Source organism: Diaphorina citri, unplaced genomic scaffold (assembly GCF_000475195.1).
Source record: "Diaphorina citri unplaced genomic scaffold, Diaci psyllid genome assembly version 1.1 scaffold471, whole genome shotgun sequence".
Classification (NCBI taxonomy): domain Eukaryota; kingdom Metazoa; phylum Arthropoda; class Insecta; order Hemiptera; family Psyllidae; genus Diaphorina; species Diaphorina citri.
Genome location: NW_007377906.1, coordinates 63,068 through 90,524, shown reverse-complemented (window position 1 = coordinate 90,524; position 27,457 = coordinate 63,068). Strand labels below are relative to the sequence as shown.

The window sequence follows — 27,457 nt, the reverse complement described above, 5'->3', positions numbered from 1 at the left end:
TCTGTACCTACCGCTTTGTATGTGTTCCTACGTGCACAACAACCCATACCGGACTTAAAGGTAAGTTGAAAGAGTCTATTTTGTGGGTACTTTTTTTTCCAGAGGTTTGATACGGGGAACTGTAACTGCTAGGGTCTTATCGTCCCGAAATCGAAGAGAGAAGGATGACGGAATTGGAGGCCCGAAATTGAAGAGAGAAGGATGACGGAATTGGAGAAAGCCAGCCGTTCCGAGAATCCGAGAAAGCCAGACGTTCCGAGAATCCGAGAAAGAACCTTATCTCTTCAGGATAAAATCCACCCCGGCCGGGAATCGAACCCGCGGCCTAGCGCTTACCCAGGCAGACGCGCTACCTTCTAAGTTGACTGTCCCACTCTCTTCACTGTCCACATAAAATAGGCTACTCCTCACTTTTAATAAACCGAAATAAAAATAAACGAAACTAAATACATAAGACCTTGTTTCGACTGCGGGAGTAAAGGGACTTTTCAATCTCATTTTGGCAGTGTAAGCAGGTTATATTCCATTCTCTTCTACTCACCCACTCTCACTCTCGTCACTGTCCACATCTGAAGGTATTTTGTCCTCCATAACCCAATTTTTTTTCCGCGTACCCCCAGTTGAGAATCGCTGTTCTATAACACAAAGAGCTCCTTCAGAGAGATTTGGTATTTACCTGAGGAATAATATTATTAAATAGAATTGGTATTTATCTGAGGATCATTGGTATTTACCTGAGGATCATTGGTATTTACCTGAGGATCATTGGTAACACTACGTCGTGTATGTGCTGGATCCTCGCCCATGGCGATATCTTCATCATGGGGCGTCTCATTATGGATGTGTCGCCATCTCCAATGGCCTCTTCCTCATCCGAGCTCCCCTCCTGTACCACTCCGGCAGAGTGGAGATGAAGCAGGGAGGTGCGCCGTTCCAACTCGTCCTGTTTACGTTGAGAATCCTCGTCCTCCTCAATCATATCCTGTGAAACAATGTCACGTTTATTAATATTTTACTAATTTTTTGTTAGCGCATTATAATAAATCTATTTTTGTAATCTAAGATTTATTTTTAAATTTTATTAGATAGTTTCTTCAAATTAAATTGAGCCCAAGGGCAAGGGAAACCTAGACCCTTGACAAATGGAGTGTACCTGAAGGCATGTGATGTATTCCAATCCACTAGAGTAGTGGTATAACTAGGGCCATCGATTGGCTATAATAAACGCCCTATGTCACTGCGTTCTGGTTAGATCTTTTGTGACTTCTATTAGATAGTTTTTTTAAATTTTATTAAATAGTTTCTTCAAATTAAATTGAGTCCAAGGGCAAGGGAAACCTAGACCCTTGACAAATGGAGTGTGCCTGAAGGCATGTGATGTATTCCAATCCACTAGAGTATTGGTATAACTAGGGCCATCGATTGGCTATAATAAACGCCCTATGTCACTGCGTTCTGGTTAGATCTTTTGTGACTTCTATTAGATAGTACATCTTATGCAGATGAAAGTGACGACTTCAACCCGCATAGAACTAAGACCAAAAAGATCTATGCTCTCCGGTTCACTCTGCTTAAAGCCTCTTGTTTCTAAAGTGAGTGGCTGGCCTAAGAGTTTTAAACCCTCTAATGTACATACCCCTAAGCTGCTAGCGGCTTGACTACTGGTTCTACTGTGGCGTTGACTCATAGTGTTTCTCGTATCCATAGCATCCAGGGTTTGTCTCGTGTTAATCAGGGTGGATTTGTGAATATTGGTAATCTGGGTCTCCAGGAACAGCCGGAACACTTTCATCTTCTGAATGGCAGTCTTGTCACGAAGCGTCTGGAAAAAAAAAAGAAAATAAGAGCCAGCCTAGTTAGCTTGGTTGGTAGCGGAACCTTGTAAGCACTAGGCCGCGGGTTCGATTCTCACCCGGGGCAAGCTTATTCCTAAACAGATAAAGTTTGTTCTCGGAATGGCTGGCTTCCTCTTATCCTGTTTTCCTCCTTCGATTTCAGGACGATAAGACCTCAGCAGTTACAGTTCCCTCTGTCACACTAAATAATATTAATGTCATATTAAATAACAAAAATAAATGACTTGAATTAAAAAAAAAACATCTTTCTTTAATCTCTCTTTATTTTCGGGATGATAAGATCTCCGTTGTTACAGTTAGCTCTATTAAACTTCTTTAGCCTGCCTCGGTGGTGTAGTGGTCAAGGCGCTCGCCTGGTAAACAGGAGGGCGTGGGTTCAATCCCAGCCGAGGTATGGAATTTCCACGGCCGTGCTAGCATAGAAGATGGCCTCCTGTCAGTAGTGAAATCAGTGGAATATATTGAAAACCTGGCCGAGAGATTGTACGATGCTATGGAGGCCTCAGGGTAAATCATGATACAATGGCCGGAGCTATAGCAGGTGCTTAACACGGCCGTGCTAGCATAGAAGATGGCCTTCTATCAGTAGTGGAATCAGTGGAGTATATTGAAAACCTGGCCGAGAGGTTGTACAATAATGTGGAGGCTTCAGGGTAAATTATGATACAATGGCCGGAGCTCTAGCAGGTGCTTAACACGGCCGTGCTAGCATAGATTCGTAGAAGCTTAACCCCAACCTTTAGGGATTTCTAGCCCCTACAGGTAAGCCTCAGATTGGGCTTTTTGAGTATGGGCCTTAGGGTAAATCGTGAATTACCTCGGTGGCTGAGCGGTTTAGGGAAGTCGAAACCCGGAGGTGCTGGGTTCGAATCCCTTGAGTGGAAATTTTATGATTAAACTTTTCCGTTACGCATGGTGAGGGAATGTGCCTTGAAGTGATGCTGAAGTAGTGATGCGGTTTCGTATACCTATTAGAAAAGAAGGTAAAAGGTCCACGCACATTTGTCCGTCATGTCTACGTTCCATCACGAATAAGTGTGCGTGGACTTTTAACCATGGCTAGGCCAGCATGGAAAAACAGTGTTGGAACCTGGAGAAGTACCTAGCCAGAGATTGTAAGATTGAATGGAATTCAAGCAATAGCACGTTAAATGCATCCGTTCCCATCGGATCACTAAAGTTAAGCAACGTTACGCGTGGTTGGTATTTGGACGAGTGGCCGTCTAAGAAAACACGGGTGATACTCATCATGGTGAGGGAATGTGCCTTGAAGTAAAGCGGTTCCGTACATTAGAAAAGAAGGTAAAAGGTCATGTCTACGTTCCATCACGAATAAGTGTGCGTGGACTTTTAACCATGGCTAGGCCAGCATGGAAAAACAGTGTTGGAACCTGGGGAAGTACCTAGCCAGAGATTGTAAGATGTTGACGAATTTTTATTGAATGGAATTCAAGCAATAGCACGTTAAATGTTCCATCACGAATAAGTGTGCGTGGACTTTTAACCATGGCTAGGTCAGCATGGAAAAACAGTGTTGAAACCTGGAGAAGTACCTAACCAGAGATTGTAAGATTGAATGGAATTCAAGCAATAGCACGTTAAATGCATCAGTTCCCATCGGATCACTAAAGTTAAGCAACGTTGCGCGTGGTTGGTATTTGGACGAGTTCGATTTCAGGACGATAAGACCTTAGCAGTTACAGTTCCCTCTGTCATACTAAATAATATTATGTCATATTAAATAACAAAAATAAATGACTTGAATTAAAAAAAAAAAAAAAACATCTTTCTTTAATCTCTCTTTATTTTCGGGATGATAAGATCTCCGTTGTTACAGTTAGCTCTATTATACTTCTTTAAAAAAAGGCTGTTCGAGTAAAGAAATGGAATTGCAAAGCTTTTTTTCACATTTTTTTAGGAGTTATATTCTTACATTTTCAGCTGTCTTGGCAAGGTTAAGGAGCTCCTCAGTGATGTCCGTACAGTTGTACGAGATTTCCAGCTTGTGCAGAGCTTTGATAAGGATAAGCTGATTGACTTTGTTCTTCCTTTCTATCATCGACATGAGAATATCTCGCGCTAGAACGTCGTGAGGTTTGGGAGGAGTGCACTGGGAAACAAAACACAATGGGTTAATTTTGTTTCGGTGGTGTAGTGGTCAAGAGGGGTAATCAGAGTCTGGCTGGGGGACTTTAAACAGAGAGTAGACTAATCTGAAATTTTCCTTGCCAAACAAATAGCAAAGTTGAGTGCGAAGGGCATCCACTCGTACAGAGAATCAGGGGGTGCTTCAGCTATCATATTGATACTTAAAGTTGAGTGCGAAGGGCATCCACTCGTACAGAGAATCAGGGGGTGCTTCAGCTATCATATTGATACTTCAAAGTTGAGTGCGAAGGGCATCCACTCGTAAAGAGAATCAGGGGGTGCTTCAGCTATCATATTGATACTTGGTAGCTTGTTTGGTAGCGCGTCTGCCTTGTAAGCGCTAGGCCGCGGGTTCGATCCCCACCCTGTGGATCTTAAGTCTTAACCTAAATAAATAATTTAGCTAAAAACCTTACGAGGCTTGAGTAACTCACCTTCTGCTGGCACGTCAGTTGAATGAGAAGTTTGAGAGCATTATCCACGTCTACCTCGCCTAGAGGAGAATCAACGGGTTCGATCCCCACCCTGTGGATCTCAAGTCTTAATCTTAACCTAAATAAATAATTTAGCTAAAAACCTTACGAGGCTTGAGTAACTCACCTTCTGTTGGCACGTCAGTTGAATGAGAAGTTTGAGAGCATTATCCACGTCTACCTCGCCTAGGGGAGAATCAGGGGGTGCTTCAGCTATCATGTTAATACTGGGCAGTGTGGCTTCGGTTAACATGGTGGGGGCTTGGGGACACACGGAGGCGAACTTGGAGAAGAAGTTGCCCAACTGTTGCTGCACGTGCTATCATGTTAATACTTGGCAGTGTGGCTTCGGTTAACATGGTGGGGGCTTGGGGACACACGGAGGCGAACTTGGAGAAGAAGTTGCCCAACTGTTGCTGCACGTACAGATCCGAAGCTGAAGGAGAAGCAGAATCAATAAACCTGACACAAATTAATACAAATACCTAAATATGTGCCCTGAATTTCAAAAGTTCATCTTTAGAGGAAGCCGATCTACGGAGGTGAGAAAAACCTGCCGAATCGGTTCGTGTAAAAATACACAGGCTTGCTTACTGGAACTTGGCCTGGCGCACTGCCATGCGATCAGATTCATATTCCACCAGATTAAAAATAAAATAATATATCTTTAGAGGAAGCCGATCTACGAAGGTGAGAAAAACCTGCCGAATCGGTTCGTGTATAAATACACAGGCTTGCTTACTGGAACTTGGCCTGGCGCACTGCCATGCGATCAGATTCATATTCCACCAGATTAAAAATAAAATAATACAGCGTTTTACTCCCGTTTTTATTTCGCAGCAATGAAGCAATTGCTACATTAGACGCTTATGGTCTGTGTCGTAGCATGCCCATCCCGTAGTATGCCTCTCATCAGATGGGCGATAAGAGACACAATAGGACCTTCCTGAGGCTCTGTTGAGAACAGACAAAAATCGTATTGTATTTAGTGATGCAGGCGAGACAAGAAATTCTCGTATTTTCCACGAGACAAGACAAAATCTATTTCTCGTGTGCTGTCGTGCATCACTACTTAAATTAACAACATTTATACCAGTGCGAGAACTGATTGAATAAACTTGAGGTTACAAATATGGAATATATGTATAACAAAAAATACTGTTCATTTTAAGCAATCAAACAAACAATCTTAAAGCTTCAAGGTTTTTCATTTCCTTACCTGGAAAGTTTCATAGAGATTTTTCTTCTTACAATTCTTACATTCATTACGAACCCATTACTTCTGGGCTACTTTCATTAGTTTTAAAAGGGACCCTACAAAAACCGTTAACCTTTAAAAGATAAGATAATTTTAATGTGGGATTAAGATGAAGTTTCAATTGCAGCGTTTTACTCCCATTTTTATTTCGCAGCAATGAAACAATTGCTACATTAGACGCTTATGGTCTGTGTCGTAGCATGCCCATCCCGTAGTATGCCTCTCATCAGATGGGCGATAAGAGACACAATACTTCCCATTTGGGAAGTAACCCGTTGAAATATTTTCAATCGAAAGACGAGTGCAAATAATAGTGACAGTAGGTCGTTCGCGCTTTGTCCTCAGTGTGTGAGTATGGTCGGTCTATCCTAAAGTAAAGTTATTTGACACAATATTAGTTAAATATTATTATTTTTAAATAAGAAAAACTTACATGAGTCAGGGCTGAACCAGAATACGATCAGCTTGGACAGTAGGGTGGCAGATCGAAGGATCTATCCTAAAGTAAAGTTATTTGACACAATATTAGTTTAACATTATTATTTTTAAATAAGAAAAACTTACATGAGTCAGGGCTGAACCAGAATACGATCAGCTTGGACAGTAGGGTGGCAGATCGAAGGCGGCCAATGAACAGAAGTTTGCATAGACCCACCAGTGCACGATTCCTATGTTCTGATTCCACCAGCCGCACCAGCATTCCTATCAGAGGAGTGAAGTCTTCAGCTGTAATCAAAATCGGGAGAAAATATTATTATTTTAGGAGGGTTTTTTTTTAAGAGGTTTGATAGAGGGAACTGTAACTGCTAAGATCTTACTGTCTCGAAAGCGTGGAGAGAAGGAAGATGGGATAGGAAAAAGTCAGACGAATATTCTTTGGCAGTCAGGATGTTGAAAATGAAAATTCATATCTCCTTGGTTGAAAAAAAAAGTCACATAATAAAATACGGAGGAGAAAATATTACTATTTTAGGAGGGGTTTTTTTAAGAGGTTTGATAGAGGGAACTGTAACTGCTAAGATCTTACTGTCCCGAAAGCGGAGAGAGAAGGAAGATGGGATAGGAAAAAGCCAGACGAATATTCTTTGGCAGTCAGGATGTTGAAAATGAAAATTCATATCTCCTTGGTTGAAAAAAAAAGTCACATAATAAAATACGGCCTAACATGTCATGTCTGTTGATAACTCACCAGTAACAGTTTCCACGTTAACCCTGAACAGTCCACCTTCGCCAGATCCAGACGATACCCGGGTTCTACCGCCACTGGGCGTGAGGTACTCGTCTATCATAGGGTTAATACCGAACACCTCCAGTCCGTACTTGCACAGGAGGTCGAATATTGTCTTCAGACAAATGTCGGTCACTGCCGGATTGCTCAACTGTGGACCAGAAAGGGTTAAGCTCGGGAAGTAAAGGTCCGTTCCCACTTGTCGTAAGTTTCATCAATTTTTTTTTCTCCGAAAAATCGGATGATGTCCTGTAGACATTTCCGCCCCGGGCGGGAATCACTGCCAGACTCATTTACATCCCAGTGTTCATTATTAGTCTTCCTCTTGACCCCTCATTTATTAGATTAGGTACTCACCAGTACTACAAATACAGGCATGCGTCCCACGGCCAAATACTCGTCTAGTACACACAAGAGTCCCAGGGCCTCAACCGAGTCTCTCCGCACTGCCAGAGACTCATTTACATCCCAGTGTTCATTATTCTCCGGCATCATGCTAGGAATTACTACGTTCTCCGCTAGAGAGCGTAGTGTAGGCGTGAGGTGATCCAGGTGAATGATTTGGAATGTTTCGATGAGGATGCGTAGACATTTGCGAATCACCTGGTAAGTACAAAACAATGGAGTGCTTAAGTAATGATCTAAATTTGGCCATACATGTTAGCCTGGCTGGGGGACTTTAAACAGGGAGTATACCGACCTGAAATTCCCTTGCTAAAGAAATAGCAAAGGTTGAGTGCGGAATCTGCGGAAAATATCCACTCGTAAAATTTGTAGCCAAATCAAATGTCAGCCCAAAGCAATCACCCTAGTTAGCGCTGACTGAGAGGCTGAGGAAAAAATGCCGACCCCGTCTGTACACGGGAAAAGGCGAAGATTAAACGGGGAGTATACCGACCTGAAATTCCCTTGCTAAAGAAATAGCAAAGGTTGAGAACGAAGGACATACACTCGTAAAATTTGTAGCCAAAACCAAATGTCAGCCAAAGCAATCACCCCAAAGCTGACTGAGAGGCTGACGAAAAAATGCCAACCCCGTCTGTACACGGGAAAAGGCGAAGAAAAAGAAGAAGATTCTTTTGTCCTCCATTACTTAATTTTTTTCCCGCGTACCCCCAGTTGAGAATCGCTGTTCTACTACATAAAGAGCTCCTTCAGAGAGATTTGGTATTTACCTGAGGAATAATATTATTATTAATAGAATTGGTATTTATCTGAGGATCATTGGTATTTACCTGAGGATCATTGGTAACACTACGTCGTGTATGTGCTGGATCCTCGCCCATGGCGACATCTTCATCTGTACTGGAAGTAGGAGCTTCCTGAGGCTCTGTTGAGAACAGACAAAAATCGTATTGTATTTAGTGATGCAGGCGAGACAAGAAATTCTCGTATTTTCCACGAGACAAGACAAAATCTATTTCTCGTGTGCTGTCGTGCATCATTATTTGAATGAACATTTATACCAGTGCGAGAACTGATTGAATAAACTTGAGGTTACAAATATGGAATATGTATAACAAAAAATACTGTTCATTTTAAGTAATCAAACAAACAATCTTAAAGCTATGAAAGCTTCAAGGTTTTTCATTTCCTTACCTGGAAAGTTTCATGGAGATTTTTCCTCTTACAATTCTCACATTCATTACGAGCCCATTACTTCTGGGCTACTTTCATTAGTTTTGAAAGGGACCCTACAAAAACCGTTAACCTTTAAATTTTTAAAAGATAAGATAATTTTAATGTGGGATTAAGATGATTTTAATGTGGGATTAAGTATTCAATAAAAATACGAGTTTCAATTTCATTTTCTCTTAACAATTCAGTTCTCCATTATTATTCATTTAGGTATGATTATCATCAGAGTTTAGGGTGTCTCTTGTCATTCTTTCTCATCCTGTCCACACACCACCGCCAGATAACAGAATGCGCCGCACCGTGGCACAGGCTGGGCCGCCAGGAAGGCGCCTCCGTCCGGTGACTGGCGGTACAAGAGCGGCAAATCCTGACTGTCTTGTATACACTCGGTTGCTAGGCAACCAGTGGGCGGGGACTTGTCCTGCGGGAGTAACGCGAGTAGCGAGCTCAGGGGGCCGGGCGGGGGAGGGCATAATGTGAACGGGGCCTGGAGTTCCCCCGCTTGCAAGTTCAACACGAGGTAGTACATGAAATCGTTGCGCAGCTTCATTTCGTCCATCGTGTGAGCGCAGCTTAAGAGTTTGCGCATCCATTTGGACGCTTTCTGTCGGTCCGTCATGGAACGTAGGTTAGGGAGGTATTGCTTGGCGAGGAATATGTTGTAGTTGCAATCGTAGTTGAGATCTTCGCACTCTTGACTGATATCCGCCATGTTGAGAAGTGTTTTTGATTCGTTTTGTCAGGGAAAACAGTTCAGTTTTAGCTAATTCAATGAAACTCTTCCTCTTTTTTAAATGCAAACAAGGAATTCAATAGAGGGAAAACAGTTCAGTTTTAGCTAATTCAATGAAACTCTTCCTCTTTTTTAAATACAAACAAGGAATTCAAAAGTTATTTGTGCACTGACAATTTTATCATTTCCTAGTCTGTGATTGAGTGTTCCGACCGTATTCAATTAATGGACTGTTAGTATCTGGCTGGTACTAATTTAATGTAATTGTTATAAACATAAATAATATTTCATAAATTTTTTCTACACTGTATTTTTTGTATAGTAAAAATGTGTTTAATACGTTCAGCCCTTGGGTTAATTATGGATTAAGTCCTTCCCCCTAATGACTGAATTATTATTTAACGGGCCTTTACTTCTACAAACTTACTTCTCTGAGGTGGAGTAGGCGTGGACTCGCCCCCTCCTAGGGCAGCCAGTTTAGCCACTACCAGCTAGGAAACCTCGATACAGCAGGGGTAAATGGATTTTTCCATTAATATAGCATACATAAATAAATAACTATGTAGTACAGCGATTTTAAACTAGCGGCCCGCGGACCACATTTGGCCCGACAGACTATTTTTGTGGGCCGCGAAGCTTTTAGGGTGGGCCCCCTCGGGCTTGATTTATGCTAGGGAAAACAGTTCAGTTTTAGCTAATTCAATGAAACTCTTCCTCTTTTTTAAATGCAAACAAGGAATTCAAAAGTTATTTGTGCACTGACAATTTTATCATTTCCTAATCTGTGATTGAGTGTTCCGACCCTATTCAATTAATGGACTGTTAGTATCTGGCTGGTACTAATTAAATTTAATGTAATTGTAATTTTATTTGACATAAATATTTATTTCATACATTTTTTCTACACTATTTTGTATAATAAAATGTGTTTAATATGTTTAGCCCTTGGGTTAATTATGAATTAAGCCCTTCCCCCTAATGACTGAATTAATATTTAACGGGCCTTTACTTCTACAAACTTACTTCTCTGAGGTGGAGTAGGCGTGGACTCGCCCCCTCCTAGGGCAGCCAGTTTAGCCTTCAGTTCAGATACTTTCTGACACAACTCCTTGGCTTGTTCAAAGTCTCCCTCGTCCACTGCCTGACGTAGTGCTTCTTCCATCACATCCAGATCTACTGTGAGCCGCGCCTGAGGGGATGGATTTAAATGTATTTTATTTGTTTACACTATTCTATAGTAAAAAAAAAAGATTTAAAAATAAATAAATATGAATTCTGAAGCCTAGTACCCACCCGGAAACATTTGTTTACCAACAGTTGTACAATTGTTGAGAAATGTTTGTTTTTAGTCAACTCCACTCTGTTTTTAGTCAACTCAAGTATGTTATGTATCCATTTTTATACAAATTATATTGTTGTTGCTGTTGTTAATAGCCTCTAGCCAAGACTACTTGGCCCATCCCGAACCGCAGTCAAAAATCCCGAGGATCTGTGCTTTTCCTTTGAAGTATGTTAAACCCTTTGTGACCTCCAGCTAGCCAGGCTGGTTAGGGTTTGGCTGCTCTGATCCCTAGCGAGGGCCTTGACCACTACACCACCGAGGTAGGTGTAGTGGTCCAATAAACACCCTTTCTCACTGCGGCCTGGTTAGATCTTTTGTGATTCATTTACGATTAGTAAAAATCTCTCTCTTCTGTTACAGGTGATCTCGGATCTACGTGAGCCTCTCGTGAATTCCGTACATGAGACAACCAAAGAATCTTTCATCATAGCACCCCCACCTGGACCCCGACCTCCTCAATTCTCTTCCATTCAACAGGTAAGTGACCTCAGACACCTTTTTTTGGTCTGGCTGAGAGACCTTCAACAGGGAGATTATTATGTTAAGGCGGTCTCTTCCTGATCCCTTGTGTGCCGCGTCCATTTTAGTTTAGGACTATTGAACTGAAAGAAGACCAGTGTCTTGTTGTGGGCCTATAAATAGGGATCAGAGCAGCCAAACCCTAACCAGCCTGGCTAGCTGGAGGTTACTAGTGACCTCAGACACCTTTTGTTGGTCTGGCTGAGAGACCTTCAACAGAGAGATTATTATGTTAAGGCGGTCTCTTCCTGATCCCTTGTGTGCCGCGTCCATTTTAGTTTAGGACTATTGCACTGAAATAAGACCAGTGTCTTGTTGTGGGCCTATAAATAGGGATCAGAGCAGCCAAACCCCAACCAGCGTGGCTAGCTGGAGGTTACAAAGGGTTTAACATACTCCAAAGGAAAAGCACAGATCCTCGGGATTTTTGACTGCGGTTCGGGATGGGCCAAGTAGTCTTGGTTAGAGGCTATTAACCCCCCTCAGTGCAGTTACACAGCAACAACTTTTTTCACATACCGAGATGTTCTTCTGTATACGCTGAGTCACCCCTAATTTCAGCCCAAGTTCTATACAACCGACACTCCTACCAGCCGATGGCCCTACTTATACCAATACCAGTGCTAACCGTAATTGTGTCTCTTATCGCCTACCTATCTGATAAGAGACATGCTACGAGATTGTTTCATTGCTTCGAAATATTTTTTTTTCAAGAGGTAGTTTTTTTTTTAATTTCACTTCTTTTTCTTCTTTGCGTGCCTATCCGTTCCGGATGTTGGCGATCATCATGGTTATTCTGACTTTGTTGGTTGCTATGCGGAACAGTTCTGCTGAGCTCTTGTTGAACCGTTTTTTTTTTTGAACATACACACCTCAGCGATGATGTTAAGTCTGGAGTCATCATTGCGTACGACCAAAGCAAACAGTTCAATGATTGTGGTGATCAGTTCGGCTGCCATAACTTTCGGACATTTGAGTAGGTCAATGCATAGCTGCTCAATGTGAGACCTGAAACGGGAATAGAGAGGTTATTTGTTAAAAGACACACTTCCACACTTAAGAACGAGGAACAGTCGAAGTTTTTTCGGCTCTGTACTTGGAGTTCGGGGTGCACTCAGCCTCGTGAGGACAATTGAGTAGCTACTTTATCGAGTAGCGACCAGTGGCGGCATTACCAGAGTAAAAAGAAAAATTATAGAAATGTCAGAAATATTAAAGGAGGCTCTTAAGTAGTAATGCTGTGATATCCACAAAAATTGCGAAGAAGCTCTTAGAGTCCTCACCACAAAAAAAAATCATAATTTAAGTAGATTTTTTTTAGATTTTTACTTACTTCCCCACTTCGTCCTTGAAGTCATACAGCTTGGCGATGGTGAGCAGCTGGATGAGATTGAAGTTGGTCTGAGAATTCTCACCACAAATAAATCATGATTTAGATTTTTACTTACTTCCCCACTTCGTCCTTGAAGTCATACAGCTTGGCGATGGTGAGCAGCTGGATGAGATTGAAGTTGGTCTGCACAACTCTCCACACCTCTTCCTCTTCTTCGTCATCTTTGAGGAAGTAGGCGCGGATATATTTGGCGAAGTCGCTTAGTTTGGGCAACTTCTGGGCATCTTCCTCCAGTAGGGTCTCCTCGTCACCAGCCCTGTCCTCTGTAGCGAGATATAAAATAGTAAAAGGAATTTTTAATTGCATTAAGCATACCTAAATGTTCGTCACAAATATCGTAACCCAATTATTACTTACACCTAGATAAATTTTATGACTTGACTTGGACTCGAACCACCAACCTCCAGATCCAAAGTTCAACGCGTTAACAACCAGTTTGGGCAACTTCTGGGCATCTTCCTCCAGTAGGGTCTCCTCGTCGCCAGCCCTGTCCTCTGTAACGAGATATAAAATAGTAAAAGGAATTTTAAATTGTATTAAGCATACCTAAATGTTTGTCACAAATATCGTAACCTAATTATTACTTACACCTAGATAAATTTTATGACTTGACTTGGACTCGAACCACCAACCTCCAGATCCAAAGTTCAACGCGTTAACAACTCCACTAGATACTGAGTTTAAACTCACTTTGTGGCCCCCGGCTTAAATAAATGCCGTTTCTTTGTGCTATCACAAATTTGGTGCAGCACTGTAGGATTTTCTAAATATTTCAATAATCCAGCACCCACTATTTACCACTGGTCGCTATGCGCATTTATATTACAATTACACAGTGGTGAATATTTAATTTTGAATTCCAATGTATTTTATTTGTTTACACTATTCTGTAGTTGTGAGTAGTCACCAAAGTTGTGACATAATAACACAAAGAAATTGCATTTACATTTACTATTCTGTAGTAAAAAAAGATTTAAAAATAAATAAATATGAATTCTGAAACCTAGTACCCACCCGGAAACATTTGTTTACCAACAGTAGTACAATTGTTGAGAAATGTTTGTTTTTAGTCAACTCCACTCTGTTTTTAGTCAACTCAAGTATGTTATGTATCCATTTTTATACAAATTATATTGTTGTTGCTGTTGTTAATAGCCTCTAGCCAAGACTACTTGGCCCATCCCGAACCGCAGTCAAAAATCCCGAGGATCTGTGCTTTTCCTTTGAAGTATGTTAAACCCTTTGTAACCTCCAGTTAGCCGGGCTGGTTAGGGTTTGGCTGCTCTGATCCCCATTTATAGGCCCACAACAAGACACTGGTCTTCTTTCAGTGCAATAGTCCTAAACTAAAATGGACGCGGCACACAAGGGATCAGGAAGAGACCGCCTTAACATAATAATCTACATTTCCGCCCCCGGCGGGAATCGAAGCCGCGGCCTAGCACTTAAAAGGCAGACGCGCTACCAACCAAGCGAAACTAGGCTGACATATTTAGATGTATTATAATATTAATGATAGTGCTTATTTATACTGCTCGCAAAGGACTGAAGAAACCTTTACTCCAGCAGTAGACTACAACTATTGTGGTCAAATTATATTGAAGATAAAATTTCATACCTCGGCAAGGATTGAACCCACGCCCAAGGATTGAACGGCAAGGATTTACCAGGCGAGCCTCTTGACCACTACACCACCGAGGCAGGTTAGATTAGGTACTCACCAGTACTACAAACACAGGTATACGTCCCACGGCCAAATACTCGTCTAGACACACAAGAGTCCCAGGGCCTCTACCGAGTCTCTTCGCACTGCCAGAGACTCATTTACATCCCAGTGTTCATTATTAGTCTTCCTCTTGACCCCTCATTTATTAAATTTATAACTCACCAGTACTACAAATACAGGCATGCGTCCCACGGCCAAATACTTATGCTAACAGATAGGGTTCGTTCTTGGAACCGCTGGCTTTCTTCTATTCTATCTTGCTTCTCTCTTTTGAGACGATAATACGTTCGTTGTTACAGTTCCCTCTATAAAGGTGTGTCCACACATAGACGACCGGCCGTCGACTATGTGTGGACTCACCTGTTTAAAAGTTCTTTTAAAAAAGCAAGTAAACAACCTTAGCCACCAAAAGAGCCTCTCAGCTTCTCCAAAAATTCATGGTTTAGATTTATCAGATTAGTAACTCACCAGTACTACAAACACAGGCATGCGTCCCACGGCCAAATACTCGTCTAGTACACACAAGAGTCCCAGGGCCTCAACCGAGTCTCTCCGCACTGCCAGAGACTCATTTACATCCCAGTGTTCATTATTTTCCGGCATCATGCTAGGAATGACCACGTTCTCCGCTAGAGAGCGCAGTGTAGGGGTCAGGTGATCCAGGTGAATGATTTGGAATGTTTCGATGAGGATGCGTAGACATTTGCGAATCACCTGGTGACGAGAATACAACAATGGAATTCTAAAGAAATGCAGTAAAATTGGCCATAAATGCTAGTTGTCTGGCTGGAGGACTTTAAACAGGGAGTATACCGACCTGAAATTCCCTTGCTAAAGAAATAGCAAAAGTTGAGTGCGGAATCTGCGGAAAACATCCACTCGTAAAATTTGTAGCCAAATCAAATGTCAGCCCAAAGCTGACTGAGAGGCTGACGAAAAAATGCCAACCCCGTCTGTACACGGGAAAAGGCGAAGAAAAAGAAGAAGATTCTTTTGTCTATATCACAAATTTGGTGCAGCACTGTAGGATTTTCTAAATATCTCAATAATCCAGCACCCACTATTTACCACTGGTCGCTATGCGCATTTATATTACAATTACACAGTGGTGAATATTTAATTTTGAATTCCCATCACCACACATATGTTCCACGAGCCTGAGTGGGCCTCGCAACAGCCAGTCATGGAATCAATCATTCGTACAATTTTTTCGATCTCGCCGGGAATCGAACCCGGGTCTCCCGCGTGCAAGGCGAGCGCAGTGACCACTGACCTGTAGCGAGATATGAAGTGACGAAGCGCCAGAACAGAGTATTGTTTGGGTTAAGCTGGTCGAGGGGAATCAGGTAGCGATCGTTCAGTAGACCACACATATGTTCCACGAGCCTGAGTGGGCCTCGCAACAGCCAGTCATGGAATCAATCATTCGTACAAATTTTTCGACCTCGCCGGGAATCGAACCCAGGTCTCCCGCGTGCAAGGCGAACGCAGTGACCACTGACCTTTAGCGAGATATGAAGTGACGAAGCGCCAGAACAGAGTATTGTTTGGGTTAAGCTGGTCGAGGGGAATCAGGTAGCGATCGTTCAGTAGCGCTTCGAACTGTTCCACAAACCCACGCTTCTCATCTTTCCTGAAATAAAGAATGTTTATTTATTTAGAACTTCATTTAGACTGTTGTCGAATAAGGACATGTAGTTCCTACATCTCAAGAGTTTAATATTGCACCACTTTATTTATTTAAATCATAAAGTACAATATGGTAGGTAAAAAAAAGGAGAAAAAGATAAATAAAAGTAAAAAGAATAGGAGAGAATGACAGAGGATTTGAGAGAGAAGGGATGGAGAAGAGAGGATTGTAGATTGTAGAGGGGGGATTCAAAGAGGGAAATGCCGACTCCAAATGAAGTCGGGATAATGGCTAAGGCCCTGTTCCCACTTTTTGTTCGCCGTGGAAAGATTGGAGTCGTAAGTGTGCCGCGGTGGCGACCACTTTGAGAAGCACTGCTAGATAGTTAAAGCGCCTAATAGACAAAAAAACCTACTTGGCTAGTATCTCCAGGGCTTGCAGTGCAGGCTGTTCAAACTCCTCCACATTAACCCTACTTGGCTAGTATCTCCAGGGCTTGCAGTGCAGGCTGTTCAAACTCCTCCACATTAACACAGTTGAGAAACTCCAGATAGTCATGACCTTTTCGTGAGAACCATACTGGCAGTAATGTATTCTCCACAGCAGCTCTCACAGACGCTGAAATACACACATCACATCAAATAAATAAATAAACCTTTATTTGGTGGTCATTATAGGCACAATACATAGTTATAAGTTGAGAAAAACATATACAAAGAGTAATCCTCCTTTATTTGGTGGTCATTATAGGCACAATACATAGTTATAAGTTGAGAAAAACATATACAAAGAGTAGAGTAATCCTAAACCTTTATTTGGTGGTCATTATAGGCACAATACATAGTTATAAGTTGAGAAAAACATATACAAAGAGTAATCCTATACCTATGAATATAACCATCATACATGAAGCATTTGTAAGTTCTGCCCATTAGAAAAATATGCCCAGGCTCAAGGCCAAGACCCCAATTCAGCAACTGCTGAGGTATATCCAATAAAGATCACATCGAATAAAGATTGAAAATTGCTGTAAGTATTGGGTAAGTAGGTAAGTACTTTTATTTTTACTCCTGCGAATTTTGTTCAAATTTCCCATAAAGAAAAGGAAATGTAAGAAAAAAGAAAAAAACCCTTTTAATATCAGAAAGAGGGCCTTTAAAGAGAGTTACAACCTAGAGCTCACTTCGTTTTTTCAATTACTGGTTCGGATTTAGATCAAAAAATGTATAATGGACTTACGTAGCATACTGACGTACGGTACGTACGCTCAGATTAATGATAACCACAAAACTCACCATTCCGATCTTGCAGTCCCTTCTGAATGAATGTCTGGCGCTGTCGTATGGTGAAGTTGGCAATGTTCTGCTTGGCACAAAACTCACCATTCCGATCTTGCAGTCCCTTCTGAATGAATGTCTGGCGCTGTCGTATGGTGAAGTTGGCAATGTTCTGCTTGGCAATACTCAGATACACATGTTTTCTCACTTTATCCGACGTATCGTCCAGTCTGCCCATGATAACTGATACGGTGTCCACGCTGATTGATATGAACCGCACCACAGACTTGCGTACATCGGCCGACGGATCCATGGAGAGATGTGTCTTGAATGCTGAAATGGTAATGGTAATAGTTTACTTTATTGAACAAAATTAACATAAATCACAATCGATAGAGCAAAAAATAAGTACAAGTAATAAATGTAGGTACCTACATTAAATAGTTGTTCTTTTTGCTTGTCAATTGTTCGTTCTTTAATTTAATAAGTATGATAAACCCAATGTGGCAAGGTACGGGTGGGTGAGATAGGAAGGATTTTTTTTTGTCATTTGCCAGGATTTTCGATTCCCGCCCGGGGTGGATTTTATGAACGGATAATATTCGTTCTAGGAACGACTTTCTTCCTTCTCTCTTCGATTTAGGGACAATAAGATCTTGGCAGTTACAGTTCCCTCTATCAAACCTCTTTTTTTAATTATTTTGAGCCAGCATACACTTACCTTTTTACCCCACGATATTCCTGTGTGCAGCGTCCAGTAAGTAGGACTATTGCTACTTACCTTTCTTGATAGGACAATCCGGGTGGTCATCATCTTCATCCTCCTCTTCTTCTTCATTTCCTTCTTTTGATTCATTATTACTCTTGTCTTTCTTTTCTTGGTGTTTCTTCATTTGGTCTGCACTGACAATGTTCATTACAAATTTGATAACAAATGTCAAGCACTTGTCTACTTGTTTGCACTTTTCTTGAGCACAGAGAACAAATTGTAAGCACTTTCTCAGATCAGAAGTGAATTTATCAAATGGGGTCTGCAAAAAAGAAAATATATATAATAAATAAATTGATATTTTGAACAATGGACTTTGTACAGCAGCTTGATTACCTAATAAATAATTTTTTTTTAAACTCTGGAAAACAATTTAAAATAACCATTCTTCATTGGTTTACATTCAGCTTTGTGAGTACAATTTTCTTCAAAAGCTAGTTTTAACCCAACAAAAAGATGTCTAATATTGGGAATTACTATAAGTAAGATTATCAAGAGATTTCAATTAAATGAGAATACAGTGTAAAGTAATTGATCCAAGATTTAATTCAATCCTGACTGGTCTTTGTAAATGAAACCATGATGCAAGTACTTACAGACTTGTAAATCTCAGCCATTTTTTTAACCACTTTCACCAAATCAGTTTCTTCTTTTTGAGCAAAGTTGAATATTTCAAAAATGGTGAAACTGGTCTTCTCTTTAGACTTTTCCTTAGGAGGGGCTGGCCTTTTAAAAGCATCTGAAAGAATAGAAGGTAAATATTAAATTCAGGATGCCAAACTTGCAGAAGAGTAAAACAACTAACAATTTTTTTTATACTCTTGCAAATGATATGGGAAACAGGGAATTTGGTTTTAATCAGTTCCCAGCGGACTATAAATTCTACAATCTCATGTCTTTGACAAGCTTTGAGCATGCTTGGAAACTATGCCCAAACTGTCTTCAAACATTCTCTGAGATAAAACCTGATATTGAAAGCCCTAGGTTTGGTTTAGAAAGATGCCAAATTCCTAATGATCAAGTGCACTATTTTCTCTGTCAAGGTTGCCAAGAGAGTACATAAATCTAACCAAAGCTTAGCATCACAACTTCAATGATAAGGAAATTGTAGATTTACAGAGATTTATTGTGTTGTTAGGTTTCTGTAGATAACTTACCATCATCCACTTCCATTGCTACCATTCTGACAGTGGTCAAATTGTTGATGTAGGTAATGCAAGTATTTGGATCTAGTCCTCTTGGTTTTAACAAAACACTATAGTATATGGCACATTAGGAAAACTCTTGAAGGACAGAAGGAACAAATTTTTCTTTGAAATTGAAAGAGCACAAAAGTTCAGTTTAAAAAATACTTTCAAAACGGACCATTTTTTTTTCGCGGGGATTTTTTTAAAATCCAACGTAAACAAACTTTACAGTGTTGCCAGTTGACGTTTTGACGGTAAAAGATATTGGGCCAGTTGCAACTATTAAAGGATTTGACATGCGATCTTTCAATATTTATTTAACTTTGATTTATTTTTTTAATACCCATTTTAGAAATGAGAAATGAGTATAGCTCGATAGCCCACCTAGGTATCTAAAGAAAAATTGACATATATGTACCTATTTTTTTCTGTGGGCCTACAGCTTCCTGTGAAGATTTTATCCTGGTGGGATAATGTTCGTTCTCGGAACGGCTGGCTTTCTCCTATCTTGTCTTCCTTCTCTCTTCGATTTCGGGACGATAAGACCATAGCAGCTTCCCTGCTTACTTTTAATATTTCAGGTTTGTCTAATTATTGTGTGATGATTAAGTATAAATGCCAGCATAGTTAGTTTGGACTCTGCTGAGATAATAATAATAAATCAAATACCCCCTTACAAGGGTTAGTACACCCCACAATCAAACTAACTTTGTTTTATAATCAAAGATTACTCAAATGCCCCCTTACAAGGACGAGTACACACCACAATCAATGCACAAGGATGAATAAAGCCCATCAGGCGGAATTGAACCTAGACAATTTTGGTGCTAATGCTAAGGCAGTATGATAATCACTAGGACAGATAGGTAAGAAATTACCTATCCGGAAGTTCTCAACATTTTAGCTTCTTTGGCTTCTTCAAGTTCTTTCTTTTGCTCTGCTACAATTATTTTTCGTTCTTCTAAAAACTGTTGGTATTCCTCTGCATCTAGCTTGTCAACCACTTCTATACCCACTGATCTTGCCGAGCCAATAACTGATGTACAAATATATTCTAAAGTTTCACACTCAAAAGCAGAATCTTCTGATTTGATTTTGGCAATTTCATAAATATGTTTCAATGTTAACTTTCCTCCTATCTCTTTACCTGAAATGATAAGATGAATTGAGTACACATAAGTATTTTAATTATATAAGTAGGTACCTTATACCTCTGTCTCGCTGGAGGACGTAAAACTGAGACAAAACCAGCCCTGTCAAGCCACAGACAATAACACTGGCTCTTTTGAGGGTACCTGAATGGGACTATGGTCAAGTCCGTCTCAGGAAGTAGGGTACAACGACATAATTATGTACCTGAATATCCCTCATCAGACCCCTACGATTTAGGGGCCCTGAACTAACTCTCTGGCCTTGATGACACCTCTTGGTATCCTCTCAATGGGATAGTATGAAAATATAAATATCACAAAGTAAAAAAAAAAAAAAAAAAACACAGCAATTGTGAACAAACGAAAAAAATGACCTTCGCAGTAGAAGGTTGCCTCATATACCAAAACTAAGGGGGAAAAATTAATGGAACTAAAAAAGAGGCTAACTAGTACTTGGTAAATAAATTTCAAAAAGTAAAAAAGAAAACCCGCGAAAGAAAAATCAAACAGAAACATACAAACTGAAAACAGTGAGACGAACAAGAAGAAAGGCACAAAAAACTAACTGATTACAAAAAAAAAGAACTTTTCTACACTTACTTAAGTAGTCAATTATTTGAGTAGCCTCACCACTATACCGAAGAATCTAATCTGCCATCATCAGAATTGGGGAGAAAATGGCAAAAACTGCTTCTGCTTTAGTCATATTGATTATTTGGCCTTACTGTATTGATCGGTAGTAGCATATAGCCACAATACTTGAAGCTTTACACTCGTACACTTAAAATAAAATCATACCTATCTTTTATTTGTCAATATTGTTGTGTATGATGGTGGTTTCGAACCAGTGTATTTCGGTTTTCCAATATCCAATATTGGCTAGAGGGAATTGATTCAATCCTCAGTCTTGGTTTTCACTCTGGTGAGTCTACACAAAATAAATTTGTTCCAATGTTCTATTTTCAAAGTGATCTTTTCTTACTACATTAGAACTCTAATTCAACAGTTAGGTGGTAGAGAACACCTCCGGCGTTCATCTCGTCGTAATAATAGACTCGCAAGAGTCTATTATTACTATATTTTTCCCCCTTTCTCAACATGGTCTGTGTTATATGAATACAAATAAAACAAACCATCTTGTTGAAAAATAAAAACGTAAAACAAAGTTTATTAAGAGGAGAAGGGGGATAAAATGTGTCAACAATCTATGTTGCTAGGTATATCTACAAAAAGATGCAAACATTTCGTAGATGAAATAAAAGTTCAACCTGACAGCCTAGGTAACTTGGAAGGTCTACCTTGTAAGTGCTTGGTTGTGGGTTTGATTCTTATCTGGGGTGGATTTTATCCGAAACAGATAGATTTTGTTCTCAGAACAGCTGACTTTGTGCTACCCTACCATCCTTCTCTCTTCTTTATATCTCACACACTGTTTACATGTCTATAATTAAAACTTCTCACTACTTACCTCAAACAAAAAGAACAAAATGTTTCTCAGTAGGGGATGGTTTGGGTCATCATCAAATAATAAAAGTAGGTACATGAATGCTTGCTAACAATATTGTAGTGCTGAACTGTTCCCTCTAATAACATAGGACAAATTCCTTATCAATATGAAAATAAGGCATTCAAGTTTCAGTACATACCTCTCCAAGAGTAGGTCCAAGTGGTGGCCCAGGGCTTGCTAAACCAGCAGGGATGTTTGTTCTGATCAAACATAATTTTCTGTTGTCCCAACTCACAAACATAATATTGTGAGCTGGAATTTATGAGTTTGTCTATATACCTATTCAATATTCTATATCTATGACAAGAGGTAAACTTACCAGGTTTCATTACACCTTTAGCCATTCCAGCAGCCTGTTTGAGATAATATGATGTAGGAGGTTTGTGAATAATTAGCTTGTAAGACCTGTCTGGATTAACTTTGATTCTAGTAGGTAGTGGGAGACCTTCTTTCAAGTCTTTTGTTTTTTCATTGAAATCTTTACAGAATGTTGCAATGTTCACACCTCTCTGAAAGAAATAATAAAAGTACCTACATGAATGTTTGCTAACAATATTTAACTGTTCCCTCTAATAACATAGGACAAATTCCTTCTTATCAATATGAAAATAAGACATTCAAGTTTCAGTACATACCTCTCCAAGAGTAGGTCCAAGTGGTGGCCCAGGGCTTGCTAAACCAGCAGGGATGTTTGTTCTGATCATTCGGAAGTTGTCCACAGCTTTTTTTACATTTTTTGAAAACACTTTCCCAGCTTTAGACATGACTATAGGATACTGTAGCTAATCAACCTGCGGGTAAAACCAATCCGGGTTGGCGCGGTCTTGCAGTTTATACACAGCAGTGACAGCCTGCACCCGTACACTGGCCACTTTATCCTTAATCCGATCCAACATGGCACGGGATAACTCATCGAATATATCGTCATCAATGACCGAACACTCTGCCAGGAGTTTGGCCAGGAGAAAACACACACGATAACGAATGAGAGGATCATCCACGTTAGTGATCTGAGGGACAGAAACGATATTAGTGGTCAAGACGCTCGCCTGGTAAACAGGAGGGTGTGGGTTCGATTCCACACGAGGTACATGTCTATAATTAAAACTTCTCACTACTTACCTCAAACAAAAAGAACAAAATGTTTCTCAGTAGGGGATGGTTTGGGTCATCATCTACGTTAGTGATCTGAGGGACAGAAACGATATTAGTGGTCAAGACGCTCACCTGGTAAACAGGAGGGCGTGGGTTCGATCCCACCCGAGGCATTGAATTTTATCCTCATTTATTTGAGAATTTGACCACATAATAATGGAGCTCTAAGGGTTAGGTGGTAGAGAACGCCTGGTTTCGAACCAGTGTATTTCGGTTTTCCAATATCCAATATTGGCTAGAGGGAATTGATTCAATCCTCAGTCTTGGTTTTCACTCTGGTGAGTCTACACAAAATAAATTTGTTCCAATGTTCTATTTTCAAAGTGATCTTTTCTTACTACATTAGAACTCTAATTCAACGAACTCCTACGACTCCTAGAAACCTTACATCTCCTGAAAGTCCCATCACTCCTAGAAATCCTTCAACTTTGGAAAGTCCAACAAGTTCTGAAGCTTATGGAACTCCAACGGTCAGTCCTGAAATGCAAGTGCCTCGTCGTACTACTCGGGTAATTAGAAGAACCAGAAGATTAATTGAAGAGATGTGAAGGCTTATCCTGACGAAGGGAATGTGGTGTATGATGGTGGTTTCGAACCAGTGTATTTCGGTTTTCCAATATCCAATATGGGCTAGAGTGAATTGATTCAATCCTCAGTCTTGATTTTCACTCTGGTGAGTCTACACAAAATAAATTCGTCCCAATGTTCTATTTTCAAAGTGATCTTTTCTTACTACATTAGAACTCCAACTCAACAAACGAGACAAAAACATAAAAGTACAGAGAAAAGAAGATGTACATAGAGTAAAAGGAGTATGGGGGGAAAATGCAGGAACAAAGAAAAAAGAAAATACTCCAAAAAAGGGGCTACATGAAAGATATAGACAAAAGGAATAATACTGACAGGAAAGTGAAGAAAAAGAATGAAGAATGGGTATGCAATACACTGATAGTGCATATTGCTCAAATACCCCCAAAATGTTTTATAAGTATATAGGTAATTAGTGAAAATATTGTAATCTAATTATAAGTATTTCAACAAATAAAGATGTGGCCATAGTGGGGCATTCCCTGCTGAGGTAAAAATAATAATAATGTAAATGCATTTTTTTTGTGTTATTATGTCACAACTTTGGTGCTCACTGCAGCATTGTAGGATTTTCCCAATATCTCAACAATCCAAAAATCCAATGTTTACCTACCATGCTGGCACCGGTTGCTATGCGCATTTATATGTCATAGCTACTCATTTTCCTCACGAGGCTGAGTGGGCCCCGCAACAGCCAGTCATGGAATCAGTCATTTGCATGATACAAATTTCTTGACCCCGCCGGGAATCGAACTTGGGTCTCCCGCGTGCAAGGCGAGCGCAGTGACCACTACGCCATGTTGTGTATGATGGTGGTTTCGAACCAGTGTATTTCGGTTTTCCAATATCCAATATTGGCTAGAGGGAATTGAAATCAACCTGCGGGTAAAACAAATAAATTATGATCAGAAATTGAACATTATGAAATGGGAGGTAACTGGCTTGGGGATGTTAAACAGGGAGTAGACCAGCTTAGTCTTGCTGGGGGACTATAAACAGGGAGTATACCAGCCTGAATTTCCCTTGCTAAAGAAATAGCAAAGGTTGAGAGGGAAGGGCATCCACTCATAAAATTTGTAGCCAAAACCAAATGTCAGCCCAAAGCAATCAGCCCTAGCTAGGGTGAGGCTGACGAAAAACGCTGACCCCGTCCATACACGGGAAAAGGTGAAGAAAAAGAAGAAGAGATAAAGAAGGAATACTAAAATGTGTGGTTTAAATACACAGCAGCACACACATTCAAACATCTTTGAATACTCTTTTGTGAAACAGTCTAATTTGGATGGTGTCAGGAGGGAATGTTTTTGTTGGAACTTACGAGCATATCATTCTGTACTTTGGTATTGCTTATTCACAGATTGAGATCATTAATACTGGAACAGGGGCCAAATTCAATATTAACCTAATAATAACATCTCAAATAGTCTTTTGTGAAACAACCTATAGCAGTGCACACATTGAAACATCTTTGAATACTCTTTTGTGAAACAGTCCAATTTGGATGGTGTCAGGAGGGAATGTTTTTGGAATTTACGAGCGTATCATTCTGTACTTTGGTATTGCTTATTCACAGATTGAGATCATTAATACTGGAACAGGGGCCAAATTCAATATTAACCTAATAATACAACATATGCTATGAACAGAGATTTCCCATTTTGTGACCTATGGTTTCCATGCAGCCCACACACACTCCAGGCACAGACTTCACAGCTCCCTGGTACTGGAACTTTACCAATTTCTTACAAAACAGTTTTGCCCCATTGGCCCTTTATCATCTCTCCCCTGACACACTTGGAATAAATTTATTAAGTCTTAAGACTGATTTTCATGTGGTACCTAATCATAATCACTCACCAAAATTGAAAATCCCTGGACTACCACTTTGGTTTTCTACACCACACTTGACGTTCTGATGTGTGATTCTGTTCTCTATGTAGAATAAACTCTTGTTTCTTCTTATCTACCTAGGTATGGTCTTTTACTCTTTTCTTTTATCAAAAAAGTTCTCTTAAAATGAAATTTTATCAAAAATTCCTATTTTCACCGCACAGCACACTGATAAAAAAATTTCAAGGTTTTTAAAATTTCGCGCTACAAATCAGTTTCAGTCGTACCGGCATCAGGCCGGCAACTGAATTTCAGGCTTCACTTTTCACGTCATCGTGTGATTTGAACCTCCTTGATAAAAACCCTTCGTGGGCTTTCGTAACCCTTCGGCAAATTTCGCTCGTCACTCGTCAGCGATCAGCAAATCAGCATTTTCCTGAGATTTCTTTTCCCCATACCCCATTTTACTTCTTGAGGAAAAGGAAATTCGTACTTATCAGTTATCTAATTTATCAGCTAATAGTGCTAATACGCAGTGTTTCATTATTTTAATTACAACGCTGTCATTACTTCTGCAAAGGCGATGGAAAAAAGAGATCGTAAGCTCTTCTTCTGATTTCAGAAACAAACCATTAGGTAAGTAGTTGTGTTAACAAAAAAGAAAGTAAAAAGTTATGGGGGACATGGGGGTAGGAAAGTGGAAAGTTGGATAAAGTAAGTAGGTGTTAATGTTGCAAAAGCTGTCCATTTGAACTAGTAAGCAGGAAAAAAGGGCTTGTTGCATCTTTAGACTACCTACTTACAAACTCCATAAATTAAAATCCTTCATTTAATATTCTACAAGTGTACAGAAGACACAGAAGTGCAGTCGAATCCACTTAACTCTACCCTAAGTCAAATCTGTCAAATTGGGACCTATCTAAATAGGAAACCTGGATGAATGAGGGGGAAAAAAATGCTGGTCCTTTGGGTTCCCAATCAGACAGGTTCAACTCTAGGTACCTCTAAATACTTTGGTGGGTAGGTATGTAGGTAAAGCACCTATGAGATTACATTTTTTTTTTTTTTTTTTTTGTATCAAAAGGAGTAAAATGAGGCATAGGTTTTGAATCACAGCTAAGTCCCATGTGGACAATCCAGGTGTAGTCATTGTGTCTGTAGTCTGTAGATTTAATAAAGTAGGTATTAACCAACAATGTTTTTTTTTCTATGGTTGAAGGATGGAAAGTCCAGAAGTGACATTTATTTTCCAATTTGGACTCATCCGGGACACTGTGAGTGCTGAAGTTTGTTCCCTCAACCTAAAATCCATCAAGGAGCTGGCATGTAACTTCATCAATGCCAAGGTAAGTAAGAGTTCATTTCATAGAACAAATACTTCCCTGCTTACTTTTAATATTTCAGGTTTGTCTAATTATTGTGTGATGATTAAGTATAAATGCCAGCATAGTTAGTTTGGACTCCAAACCTTGGGGGATGTCTGCCTTTCAAGTGTTGAGCTGTGGGTTTGATTCTTGCCCAGATAAACTTTATTATGAACAGATAGGGTTTATTCTTTGAGCAGTTGCAAAGTGTCCTGTCCTGTCTTCTTCTTGGTTTAGGTTGATGAAATCTTTGTTGTTATCCTACTTAGTTTCCTGTATCAACATTTTTTTTTTTTTTTTTTTACTTTTGACTCCAAACTTTGGGGGATGTCTGCCTTTCAAGTGTTGGGCTGTGGGTTTGATTCTTGCCCTGACAAACTTTATTATGAACAGATAGGGTTTATTTTTTGAGCAGTTGCAAAGGCAAAGCCTATCCTGTCTTCTTCTTGCTTTAGGTTGATGAAATCTTTGTTGTTATCCTACTTAATTTCCTCTATCAACATTTTTTTTTTTTTTTACTCTTGATAGAGGGATTACTTACTGATAGATTAGGTACTTAATTTTTGGTTTTAGGTTGATGAAATCTTTGTTATTATCCTATCCAGTTTCCTCTATCAAATCCTTTTTTTTTCTTTTGATCAAGGGACCTGAATGTTTTTTTTTTTTTTTTTTTTTTTTTTTTTTT

The 27,457-nt window shown here is 39.9% G+C and overlaps 4 protein-coding genes and 1 long non-coding RNA gene across 6 annotated transcripts in view; 1 reads left to right on the top strand and 4 right to left on the bottom strand.

Annotated features, from left to right (window-relative positions):
• Positions 1 to 672: 672 nt before the first annotated feature.
• Positions 673 to 23,396, bottom strand: LOC103509160 (condensin complex subunit 3). Its single transcript, XM_026823552.1, has 20 exons — positions 23,379 to 23,396; positions 22,958 to 23,023; positions 22,640 to 22,845; positions 18,003 to 18,016; positions 17,327 to 17,554; positions 16,421 to 16,562; positions 15,817 to 15,947; positions 12,644 to 12,851; positions 12,068 to 12,203; positions 10,358 to 10,523; positions 8,199 to 8,293; positions 7,321 to 7,566; positions 6,925 to 7,114; positions 6,300 to 6,461; positions 4,804 to 4,913; positions 4,605 to 4,697; positions 3,790 to 3,966; positions 1,637 to 1,822; positions 756 to 982; positions 673 to 676 (listed from the first exon to the last, which is right to left on the bottom strand). The coding sequence occupies exons 1-20, from the start codon at positions 23,394 to 23,396 to the stop codon at positions 673 to 675; spliced, it is 2,805 nt and encodes a 934-aa protein (XP_026679353.1).
• LOC113467403 lies at positions 2,325 to 3,518 on the bottom strand. The gene is made up of 2 exons (XR_003391490.1): positions 3,248 to 3,518; positions 2,325 to 2,946 (listed from the first exon to the last, which is right to left on the bottom strand). It is a non-coding gene; the product is annotated as an uncharacterized LOC113467403 (long non-coding RNA).
• On the bottom strand, positions 8,760 to 9,565 carry LOC103509149. 2 transcript variants are annotated; one of them, XM_026823560.1, is made up of 2 exons: positions 9,417 to 9,565; positions 8,760 to 9,342 (listed from the first exon to the last, which is right to left on the bottom strand). In XM_026823560.1, the coding sequence occupies exon 2, from the start codon at positions 9,311 to 9,313 to the stop codon at positions 8,846 to 8,848; it is 468 nt and encodes a 155-aa protein (XP_026679361.1). In that variant the 5' UTR covers positions 9,314 to 9,342; positions 9,417 to 9,565; the 3' UTR covers positions 8,760 to 8,845. The 2 variants fall into 2 exon arrangements, with proteins under 2 accessions (XP_026679361.1, XP_017299547.1); XM_017444058.2 differs by having other exon boundaries at positions 8,760 to 9,406; positions 9,482 to 9,548.
• On the bottom strand, positions 19,847 to 25,648 carry LOC103509150 (39S ribosomal protein L11, mitochondrial). The gene is made up of 4 exons (XM_008473741.3): positions 25,436 to 25,648; positions 22,471 to 22,626; positions 22,155 to 22,344; positions 19,847 to 20,324 (listed from the first exon to the last, which is right to left on the bottom strand). The coding sequence occupies exons 2-4, from the start codon at positions 22,597 to 22,599 to the stop codon at positions 20,056 to 20,058; spliced, it is 588 nt and encodes a 195-aa protein (XP_008471963.1). The 5' UTR covers positions 22,600 to 22,626; positions 25,436 to 25,648; the 3' UTR covers positions 19,847 to 20,055.
• A 193-nt stretch (positions 25,649 to 25,841) lies between these two features.
• The window catches only part of LOC103509158 (serine/threonine-protein kinase D3), a 30,624-nt gene continuing 29,008 nt past the window's right edge, over positions 25,842 to 27,457 (top strand). The window contains exons 1-2 of the mRNA XM_026823551.1: positions 25,842 to 26,044; positions 26,628 to 26,754. Coding sequence (XP_026679352.1) covers positions 26,629 to 26,754 — 126 coding nt within the window. The 5' untranslated portion in view covers positions 25,842 to 26,044; position 26,628. The remainder of the gene's footprint in view (positions 26,045 to 26,627; positions 26,755 to 27,457) is intronic.